This window comes from Triticum aestivum, chromosome 1B (genome assembly GCF_018294505.1).
Source record: "Triticum aestivum cultivar Chinese Spring chromosome 1B, IWGSC CS RefSeq v2.1, whole genome shotgun sequence".
NCBI classification, from domain to species: domain Eukaryota; kingdom Viridiplantae; phylum Streptophyta; class Magnoliopsida; order Poales; family Poaceae; genus Triticum; species Triticum aestivum.
Window position 1 is genome coordinate 640,990,586 of NC_057795.1, and position 11,725 is coordinate 641,002,310.

Genomic DNA, 11,725 nt, shown 5'->3' on the forward strand with positions numbered 1-11,725 from the left:
TAGGGATTGCAATTTTTCTCGCATTTTCGTTTTTTCACTCAAACTCAAGGGAGAAACTTTGCTTCTTATCTTTTTTTTAAGATTGACGAATCAAATGATATTTCTGTTCTAATTTCTGCCGCTTCTTCTCCCTCTGAATCAAACTTTTTTTTGCCATAATGTGTCGTTGCTATTATTACCAAGTATGCGGTTCTAATCCTAGATGGAAAAATAAATAGAAAAAGAAATCTAAAAAGGTAGATCCTCCCTCTCTATCAAGAGTAATGAACTAGGTGTTGATACAGTACAAAAAAACAAACTAAATTAACCAAACTTGCCTGATGTTGAGGCAATCAAGAAAGCTGCATAAGTGAATATATAACCCACGGAAAAGTGAGCTAATCCAACCAATCTTGCTTGCACAATGGAAAGAGCCACGGGCTTACCTCTCCCGCGAATTAAATTAGCTAAAGGTGTGCGTTCATGAGCCCATGCTAAAGTCTCAATTAATTCCTGCAAATACCCCCGCCAGGAAATTAAGAACATAAATCCAGTAGCCCAAACAAGATGTCCAAATAAGAACATCCACGCCCATACCGATAAACTATTCATCCCAAAAGGATTATATCCATTGATAAGTTGTGAAGAGTTTAACCATAGGTAATCTCTTAACCATCCCATCAAATAAGTGGAGGATTCATTAAATTGTGAAACGTTGCCCTGCCATAATGTGATATGTTTCCAATGCCAATAAAAAGTAACCCACCCAATGGTACTTAACATCCAGAAAGCTGCCAAATAAAATGCGTCCCAAGCAGAAATTTCACAAGTACCGCCGCGCCCTGGGCCGTCACAAGGAAAACTATATCCAAAATCCTTTTTATCCGGCATTAATTTGGAACCGCGTGCATCTAAAGCGCCCTTTACTAAAATCAATGTAGTTGTATGCAAACCTAGAGCAATAGCATGATGAACCAAGAAATCCCCAGGTCCTATTGTTAAGAAAAGCGAATTACTATTCTCATTAACAGCATTCAACCATCCGGGCAACCATAGGCTTCGACCCGCATTGAAAGCGGGGCCATTCGTTGAAGATAAGAGTATATCGAACCCATATGTCGTCTTGCCATGAGCAGATTGTATCCATTGGGCAAATATAGGTTCGATCAAGATTTGCTTTTCTGGAGTACCAAAAGCAAGCATGACGTCGTTATGAACGTAAAGGCCCAAGGTATGGAATCCTAGAAAGAGGCTAGCCCAACTTAAATGAGATATGATAGCTTCTTTATGGTCTAACATTCTTGCCAATACATTATCCTCATTCTGTTCCGGATTGTAATCCCTAATGAAAAAAATAGCTCCATGAGCAAAAGCCCCTGTCATGATGAACCCTGCAATATATTGGTGATGAGTATATAAAGCAGCTTGAGTAGTAAAGTCTTGTGCTATGAATGCATAAGGAGGTAAAGAGTACATATGTTGAGCTACTAAGGAAGTAATAACCCCTAAAGAAGCTAGAGCAAGACCTAACTGAAAATGAATCGAATTGTTGATTGTGTCATAAAGGCCCTTATGCCCACGCCCTAATCGACCCCCGGGGGAGTATGCGCTTCTAAAAGATCTTTAATACTGTGCCCAATTCCGAAGTTAGTTCGATACATGTGACCGGCAATGAGAAAAATAAATGCAATAGCTAAATGATGGTGAGCCATATCGGTCAGCCACAAACTTTGTGTTTGTGGATGGAATCCCCCAAGAAGAGTTAGAAAATAAATGATTACTCGAATCAGGGTTTTGGGCATAAAGATTCCATTGACCCGTCAAAAGGGGTCCCAACCCCTGGGGATAGGGTAATACATCTAAGAAATTATTCCATCGAACGTAATCCCCCCTGGATGCATGAACTAAATGTCCTGTCCAAGCCAAAGAACTTACCCCGAAAAGTCCTGACAAATGATGACTGAGACGAGATTCCGCGTTTTTGAACCACGAAAGGCTTGGTTTCCATTTGGGTTGTAGATGTAACCAACCCGCTATTAAGGACGTGATTCCTTCCCTCTTCCCACCTTCCTTTTTTTCTAATTAGTTAGCCACTATATTAGGTCTCTCTTCCTTGGCTTCATCGTTGTCCCTCATTATCTCTCTCTCTGAGATCTAATCTGTTAGATAGTTTGAAATAGTTTTGATTCTCAAGTCGCTCCTTGAGACCCTGAAACCTAAAAGACATATATAAATTAGAAGAATTTAATTTAAGATAGCAAGGTGGGACTATTTGTAAATAGATAAATCAACGGATTGGTGGGCTGATTTTGTGTGCGCGCATAGGCCCAGCCGGGGACAGACGATGTCGGACTATTTCCTTAGGAATCTAATCCTAAATCTGCACGCAATTGTGGAGTAGAGCAGCTGGATGCAGCCTTTGTGATGGAAAGGAATGAGCTGGGTTCGATCCCCCACGCCGCGGAACAAATTTTTTGCCCCCTGAGTCGAAGGAAAATAAAAGTGGACCAGGCCGAGCACGGTGGCCGTGCGGCCCAACAGTTGTCGGACTTAGTAGGTAAATTAAAGCGGCATATGTCCTCGAATTAGTACCACCTCATATATATATATATATATATATATATATATATATATATATATCTTTTTATTAAATTTAAACTGAAAGCATAGAATCATGGGAAGAAGCGTATTGTGACGGTGAACCCACGGAGTCAATCCGTGCATTGCAACCGGAGTGTAGAAAAAATATAACGCTGCAAAAAGGTTTTTATGAAACGGCGGGTAAGAAAATAGGTGGAAGACGAAGCTTTGGAGGCTCGCTGCTCTAAACTTGTAAGGATGATGCTAACTAAGCGACAACATTTTTACTTGGGGACGGCATTCCGATGACCTCATCAAGGTGATGCAAGAGTTGGCAACATCTGGTTTGCATCCACATATGTCACAGATCTTGGTATGTGGCCAACAAAACAATCAGATGAGGGACAATGTCTAAATTATTGACGGTATCTAGATTAGTATATTAGTGTGAATAATTGGAAATTTCTCAGCAAGCAAAGACTCCAATCCACGCTTTGCATTAATTCCGCTAAAAAATTCATAGTATTATTTTTTAATTTATTAGCATGTGGAACGTGCAAAGCCAACATGCGATTCAATATATATTGAAGGGATCGAACACAGGATCTCGTGGAATAGACAACGCGCCACAATCAATTGAGCTAACAAAGGTTGTTGAACAAATAGCAGCATAAAGCTTTAAAAATCAACATCCAGCATCGGTTCGACATATTTCTAGAATTTCAAACGCAATGAAACAAAACTGAGTATTTTATGAAACACGATTTTTTTAGCTTTGTAAACATTTTTTTAAATGAAATTTTTCAAGAAAGAAAACATTTTCAGAATTTCTGAACAAATTTGGAAAACAAGAACATTTTCTGAAATTCCCGAACATATTTTAATTTGAGAAAAAAATGAAACAGGATTTTTTTGAATTTGTGAACAAATTTGAAAACAGGAACATTTTTTAAATTCAAAACATTTTTTAATTTGTGAACAGAATTTTGAAACATGAAACTCTTCTAAATTTTTGAACAAAATTTTAAAACGGGAACATTTTTCGAATTTTGAGAACAATTTTGGAAAATGGATTTTTTAAATCCTGAACAGTTTCTAATTCATGAACACAATTTTTTGAAGAATAGTAAAAACAGGAACATTCTCAAATTTCTGAAACATTAGTTGAATAAGGAAAAAGAAGAAAGCAGAAAGAAAAGGCAAACACTTTTTGAAATTCGAAGATTATTTGAAAATAAGCAAACAATTTTTGAAATTGTAAAATTTATGAAATTTTTGAACAAATAACTAAAAACAGGAACATTCTCAAATTTCTGAAACATTAGTCGAAAAAGGAAAAGATCAAGAAGAAAGAAAATAAAAAAGATAAACAAAACAAAAAAATAAAAAGGAAAATAAAAAATAAATACAAAAAAGAAATATAAAAAGAAAAACCGGTTCAAGAAACGTGTAGAATGTTCCAAAACCGGGAAAAACCCCGGCTTAGAAAATCATAGAAGGTTTCCAAAACCGGGTATGGCTGAACGCTAAACAGGCCGGCCTACCCCGAGCGCTAGAAGGTTCCAAAACCGGGTATGGCTGAACGCTAAACAGGGCGGCCTACCCCGAGCGCTGATCGATGGCTTGTTTGAGTAACACCCCAGCACCGCAGAGAGCCAACTGGGCTTCTGAAGCCCATGAAGCTAGTGTAGCGCCAGGCGCATGATTTTTTACGTACGTGAACGATTTTTATGTAATTATTAGTACCACCTCGAATATGTTTTAAATTTAAACAGAAAGCGTAAAATCACAGAAAGAAGCGTATTGTGACGGTGAACCCACAAAGTCAATCCGTGCTTTATTATTACTAGTAAAAATGCCCGTGCGTTGCAACGGGAGGAAAAAAATCACACCTCTAATTCAATGAAAAAAAACTCACACCACCAATCCAAGAAGTACGGCTCAAAACCCCCACTTGTCAATTCCAAGTTCCTCGCAAAAAAAAGGACCATCACACGAGACACATGTCATTGAAAGGAAATGTTTGAAACTGAAAAATCTATTCTCCTTGAGCTGGATGTGAGGGCCGCCCTTCACAAGCTACACCATGCACCTGGTTTGACGCATCGCATTGCAACCGCAGTGAGAAACCGTTATCAACACGAGCGTGGTGTTGTCAGCTCGCGTCATTGGGATATGAATGCTCCAGCATTGACGGAGTAGAGTCCGTCTACTGCTCGCACTCAGCAACATTTACACCAGCTCTAGCTAAAAGATGAGCACACATATTTGCTACTCTGCATCAAACGAACTCCACCCGAATATTACTCGCACAGATCTCCTTAATTTCCTGAACAGAAGGGATAACATGATATCTCTCAAACCCATTACGCTGATATTTTTTCCTACCTCCGCATAGTCAAGCTCAATAATCATGTTCAAAAAAGTGGCCATGAGAAGTAACAAATTTGTTCCAGCTCCCTACATGCCTCTTTGACATAAATACAGTCCCAAAAACAGTGATAAAAGATTCTCCTGAAGCAATACAAACAGCTTACCAGATCTTTACTCTTTCGCCTCTTAAGCTCATCTCCAACAGCAATACTCCAAAGAGAAATAAACCAAAAATAGATTTTTACACACACCATGGTAGCATCATATCCATCCACACACACATAACGCTAACATCATACCCAAACATGAGAGAGAGAGGAGATGAGACAGCAAGGCCAGCACACGAGAGCGGTGTTGCTGCCGCCAGAGGGTTGCGGTCGCCAGCAGGAGCAGAAGGGCAGGGGTGCTGCTGTGGCCTCAAGGCGAGGCAGATGCAGATGGCTACGTCGTGGGCTCATGGCAGACCACAAACAATCAGTCAAGAAAGATAGTATTGAAATTTTGCAAGCTAATAAACATTTTTTCAGTGTCTCACACGGAAAGAAATCACATTTTTTGAATTGTTTTTCCATTTTTTATTTATTTTACTGTTCAACCAAGCTCACATGACCTCGGGTGTAGAACAACACTTTCGATATAGTGCCCACATCTTAATATACTATAGTCGTTGATAAAACTACAATAAATCAGTCTAATTGAAAATATAAATTCTGCACATGAATTAGTCCAAAAAGTCAAAAAAACAAATTTTAACAGATGAATTTTTTTAGTTCTCATGTACCCATAAGAAGTGGCTAAGGTTAATGAAGTCCTTGTGGTGTTAGTCTGTTATTTGCACTGACAAAGAGCCTGATCTGTAATGGTGGTGATGATCTACTCCTGAAATCTGGAAACAAGATGGAATTGAAGACAGAGTTGTGGCCAGCTTTTGTATGTTCAGGTACTGCTTTATATCCCTACAATTTCAGTTCGCCTACTATGATCGTAATGGTTGTTTTCGGCTTTTATGCACATTATATATTTTATTTTATGCACTAAAGAATGCAATAAGGGAAAAAATTGCAGTCCCGGGCCAAAACTAAACAACAAGATGACAGTTTTGCTCGTGTGAGGCCTTGTTGTAAAGAAAATACTACATGGTAAGCTGAACCTGCAGTAGTTCAGTAGGGCTTCCCTGATATTGCAGCCGTCGAGCTCGCCTTCAAAATCATCCACCCTGAACGATTTGCCGATGTACGCGTGTCACAGTGGTACCTGGCGACATCCCACAGTGGTACCTGGCGACATCCCAACCACAGCTCTCGAGTGTCTGTTCATCGCACGAAACCAGAGAAAGACAACAAAAAGGATAGCACGCATGTCAAATACTGAATTTCTCTGAACTACCAACCTTTATATCTGAACTAAGGTTTGGGAGGTATGTCAGGGACTAACCTTCGTCAGTTTGTTGGCGTGATGAGATTAGAGAAATGTTGATCCCTCTTGTTTTTCAAAACCAACAACTTCCTATAAGTGCATTTCAAAGTGCTATGTGGTCGGTTTGGGCTTGTGAAAATATCCTCCTTTTTGAAGAAAACAAATTACTTGTGAAATATGTTTGACCAAGGAAAGGTCATATAAGCAAATGCTATAATAAAAAATTACCCGTTCCGCAAAATCCAGCCATCTCTGTTGTGGAACTCCAGACCAGAGAAGGTGTCTATCACTACCCAAGCTCCATGCTCAGCACAAACAGAAAGCATATCTTTTATCTCGCCCTCGCCGTACAGGAAAAAACAAAAGGGTTAACTGTAGGGCCAGAAATATCCAATCGCTGATATGCTTTCTCATTCTTGTATGCATTATCCAGATCTGCTGGTAGGGCGCTCGGCTCAATCTTGAAGCCTGAACTTACATTTGCTCGAATCATCAATGTTTTCGCATTCTTGGTGCCCATGGGGAATAGAAGGTGCCTTGTTCCAGCATAAGGCAAAGGACAAGCTTGTTCAAAATACTTCAACACAACATTGGAGCTTGTCAGGTAAGACCACTCTAGTTGCTCTGAAATATCTAGGAACAATCGGGAACCCATCTTCGGTTGTACTGGGCATCCTGTGAATGGCAACACTCATTTAGTTCAACACCAGTCAATGAAAAAAATTGAGCAGCATAAAAAATCAACCAAAATGTTACAAAATGATTTAAAAACATAATGCCCAAATCAGGAATGGTCATTGTGAATTGGCTCAGAGAATGTGAACCATATAACCAGCAAAGTGCTATATATAACAGTATAACCGAAGATTATCACAAAATTCATTAACTGTCAACCTCTACCGGCACAGTTGTGCCCATTAAAAATATCATCAAATTTGAGTGTTACATAATATTTCAGCAGCACTACATGAAAGTTGAAAGAATCATGAGCCGAGACCCGAGCAAGTTAGGTGCGAGCTTTAGTGTTGAAGTATCTTTGTGCATAGTACTATGATACATTACACGGAGGTGAAAATTAAATTTAACAAACACGGTGATCACTAAGCTGCCATTGTCAGCAAAGTTAACAATAGCATGCATGGACACCATGCTTAAATGGAAACCTTACTTGATGAGGACCTGAAGTGCTACATTCTTCATGCTATTAAGACATTGGAGGAATTAGGAATATATACTACATTATACACCTGTCAATATCTGTCGGCATATAATTATACCACATCCAACAAAAAGAGCCTGCTATCGAGCAAAAGGAACCGGTAACAAATGATGGAATCGTGCTTGTTTCAGCACTACAGCTGGTATTGTTGGCCCTGAACCAAGTTCATATAAATACCCCTTAGCATAGTTACGATGTATATGTGCGAACACAAATACATATAATTAGGCTACTTCTGGATAATTATTGTTTCTGCAAAGAAATTGAGAAATTGAGATTTGTTTAGAAATCAGAATACGTGCAAACCCCCAGCAGTGAAATAACACAACATACTGAGAAATACCTTAATCATCATTTAAAATGCATGCCAATGAATATCTTATAAAATTTGAGAAATATATGATAGACTTGTAACAATAGTTTATGATGCTCTTTGCCACTGGAAACAACTTAAATTTCTTCAGATTATCTCAAGAGAAAGATAAATTTAAACAAAAAAAACATGATTTGCAAGATTAGGGACTATTGGGATTATCTGATATAGCCAATGATAAAAAAAACATTTGGCTTCAGATATTCAGGTGAGCAATTGAAAACAAATACAGACAACTATATTGAGCATGAATGATATAGTCACCATAGGAATGTCCAGTCTTTGTGCCTTAGAGGAGAAACATGAATGCATACATCATTGGACTTCAGATATTTAGTTGAGCAATCAAAAACAAACACGGACAACTTTATTGACCATAAATGGTAGTCAACATAGGAATGTCCAGTCTGGTGCCTTAGGAATTAGAAGAACCTCCTTCGCCTCCACCTGAGACACCTTTGGCACCTGCACGCGCACAAACAACAGAGACATCAAAACCAATCATCCTACACTTCAAGAGCATGCCAAAATTCAGAATCAGCATGCCGTGCACGGGCTCGCCAGGAATCCAGTGGACTTAACAAAGAATGGAAACTGAACCGAGTGTGCGCACGCTTAGATTTATATTGGATTCTAAATTATGTGTCATTTTTCATGTTTGCATTTCAGTGCAACGCTTACAATCAAGATACTTCTACTATTCAGCATGATTTCACATGAATCTTTGTGACAGTTGTGTTTGACTTGTATTGAAACATCCGATGGCAGAAACATTGAGTAAGGAAAGAGTGATGAAAATTCGAAAAGCAGAGACGATTACGCCCCATGGCCAAAAGAATAACAAATTCTTCAAGAAGGTTCAACCAGATCAAAACTGGAATAATCAACAGAGGAATTGAAACTGAAACCAAGGTGCTTATCAACTAAGCAGAACCAAGAATATCTTCCAATCAACAAGATTCAGGAAACTGAGGCAGACATGAGCATTTTAGAGGACCTGAAACAACATGCACTTTACAAGAAAAATTGGACTGGTCTCTCATGTCTAATATTATAGTATAGAACTATAGATTGATTGACGCTCTTGCCTAACATGCTGAATTCTACGCATGAAAAAGCATCACCTGGAGGGTCAATTCTAGACATGAAAATTAACGTAATGGATTGGATTTGGAGGATGATTGACGCTCAGGTCTGGTGTGCATACATGGCTGAATCAAATGTTGGACTTGGCCGGTGTCTACTCGGCTCACGGTGCTTGTTAACAGGGGTCAAGTGGAAGCATACCTCTGGTGTAGACGCCGCGACATTGGAGTGCTCAACGGATGTTTGTGTACCTCCGGCGAACTTGGAGCTTCTTCCTCCTGCGAACATGAGACAGGTGATGCCCCTGACATGGACTTAAATCCGTGCGTGTCCCATGCCTTTCTGTAGTTGCAGTGTCCCGCATTATGTGTCTTGACTGTCGTATCTGAAAGTGATGAGAATTTTGTTTGCAATCAATTAGGTGATGATATGAAGACTTCTGTACCCACTCAACAATTGGAAAAGCAGGCCATGGATCTTCAGAAAGAAGAGCAAAATAAGCTAGTTGAGGACCAGTGTCAGGAAGATGCAGCAGAAACTGCACCGGTTTCAAGATGGTAGCACTGAAGAAATAGAAGAAGAGGCCATGGATCCTCATAACGTGTTAACAGGGGTCAAAGCTGTTTGCCCAGGAGCTGCTGAATGGGTTCGCCGGTTGCGTGCTGAAAGACGTGGGCTGAGATGGCTGGCGATTCAGTTCAGCGACATTGGCAGCGCTCTCGTCGAGCTGCTCGGCAAGGACGCCTTCCTCGGTGAGATCGAGGGCAAGGACCGCCGCGCCACCGCCAGCGCCCGCGGCGGACGCGCGCTTTAGGAGAAGGTGGAGGACGAAGGCGGCGCTGGACCCGTGGCCGCCGGCGGCGGCGCCGGTTGGCGCACGGAGAGGCGAGGTCGAGGAGGAGGACGGCTGCGCGGCCTGGCTGGGGCCTCCGAGTGGCGCGCGGAGAGGCGTGACGGGCGCTGCTGGTGGTCGCCCACGACGGCGGATGGCGAGGGGCTGCCGGAGCGGTGCAAGGAGGCGCGAGGCATGGGCACAGGAGCTCGGGCGCGAGCGCGCCTCTCCGCGCCGTCCATCCTCACGGCGAGCGCCCTCCATCCTTCCGCGCGAGGCATGGCGGCCGCTGGCGCACGACGGGTTGGGCGAAGTCGCCGGCGCAGGACAGAATGGATAAGACGAAGGGGAGGAGTGCGGACTGAATTGAAATGACTATAGGGTTTCTCTGTAAAAATGAAACGTTTTTCTAGAGTGCCACTAAAACAGGGACTGCGGGTTGATTTCAAAGAAACAGAGGGGCTTTTTCGCAAAAACGCCGACGACGTACGACCAGAAGCACTCCGTGCTTTATTAGTAGGGAAAGATTATATTATTACTAGTACAAATGCCCGTGCGTTGCAACGGGCAAAACAAATTGCAAAACCTGCTACACATGTGATTACTCACCATTTCGTATATCCATTTCTGATAAACGTGTAATAAGTTTAAATTCATTATCGATTTTCGGAGAATGAATTGTGGCATGAAGAAAACACTCTGTTGCCCTTCATTTGATGGAATAGTAGTGGTGCATGGATTAGTCTAATTAATCACTTTTATTTTTTGCTTTTTGGGAAAACTGTGTGTTGCAATGTGTAAAAAAAAATTATGGTCCTTCTCACAGTAAGCATGACTCAAGACTTCCAGGAACCCATACCCTCTAATTCAACACACGTCCATTTGTACTGTCACTTATTATTGCCCTTGTCGTCCATGGCCTTTGAAGCGTTCCGCACGGCTAAACTTAGCCGCTCGCTCGACCTTGTCGGGGCGTCCAAATCGTCTGTCGGCCAACCCCGCCGGCGTATTAACCCCACGAGCTCTTTCTCAAACCTCCTCGGCTAGTTTCGGCGGCTACTAATGGTTGTTTCAAATAATACATAATTATAATCTAAATTTGCTATTTTTTTTTATTTTGAGTGCCTTTTATCAATATGAATTTAAAATTAATGTTAAAGTTATTTAAAAATCCATAATAATTCCTAATCAAATAATTTCTCCACCATATAAAATCTAAAATAAGTATTTTAAACTTTCACTTTGAAAGATTAAACTAAAGCATTAGGTATATGCAGCTCACCTAAATTCAACCAGTAGCTTAATTTTGAGTTAAAATAAATAGGATATTTTTTTAGTATTTATAAGAGAGTTCGTGTAGTGCTGGCTGCTGCTGATTTACAAGGTGATCATTGATGGGATCGATGTACATATTTGTAGTTAATCTATATTAGCGCCCACACACACATGTACCTAGGGTGTTTCCTCACGGCACCATACCTAGCGGAGGTAGACTTGGACCGCATTGAGGTAGAGCATCGTCGCCATCAAAGATAGATGGCAATCAGAGCGGTGAAATTACATATGCCTGGTAGAAAGACATCCATTGTAGAGTGAAATCTCTTTTTGTTTTTCTCTGATCGTAAAAAACAGTGGGGAATGCTGACAATCACACAAAAAGAGCGAAACCATATTGCATACCTGAGTGTCTGGATGTGACTACGAATTCACAAATCAGGGTGCGTGATCATGTAGGTTCTCGTTTACAAATTAGCATGGTGCGAAAAGCATAACCAGATAATCCTGGAAGTTGGAAATATCCGACCAGTAAGGAGCAGTCATTATTTTGCTACTGGCCTTACCACACATAACTGAAAGTGGAATCGGT

The 11,725-nt window shown here is 40.8% G+C and overlaps 1 protein-coding gene, 1 long non-coding RNA gene and 1 pseudogene across 3 annotated transcripts in view; all 3 read right to left on the bottom strand.

The window, feature by feature from the left end:
- LOC123144604 (photosystem I P700 chlorophyll a apoprotein A2) overlaps window positions 1–1,594 on the bottom strand; it is a 1,959-nt gene extending 365 nt beyond the window's left edge. The window contains exon 1 of the mRNA XM_044563813.1: window positions 1–1,594. This exon is cut by the window's left edge and continues 365 nt beyond it. Within this exon, the coding sequence (XP_044419748.1) occupies window positions 304–1,455 (1,152 nt within the window). The 5' untranslated portion in view covers window positions 1,456–1,594 and the 3' untranslated portion in view covers window positions 1–303.
- The window catches only part of LOC123144610 (photosystem I P700 chlorophyll a apoprotein A2-like), a 32,751-nt pseudogene extending 30,897 nt beyond the window's left edge, over window positions 1–1,854 (bottom strand).
- Window positions 1,855–4,957: 3,103 nt separating this feature from the next.
- On the bottom strand, window positions 4,958–10,219 carry LOC123144623 (uncharacterized). Of its 2 annotated transcripts, none has more exons than XR_006471776.1 (5): window positions 9,228–10,219; window positions 7,596–8,405; window positions 6,577–7,023; window positions 6,367–6,494; window positions 4,958–6,241 (listed from the first exon to the last, which is right to left on the bottom strand). It is a non-coding gene; the product is annotated as an uncharacterized lncRNA (long non-coding RNA). The 2 variants fall into 2 exon arrangements; XR_006471773.1 differs by having other exon boundaries at window positions 7,517–8,405.
- Window positions 10,220–11,725: the final 1,506 nt, after the last annotated feature.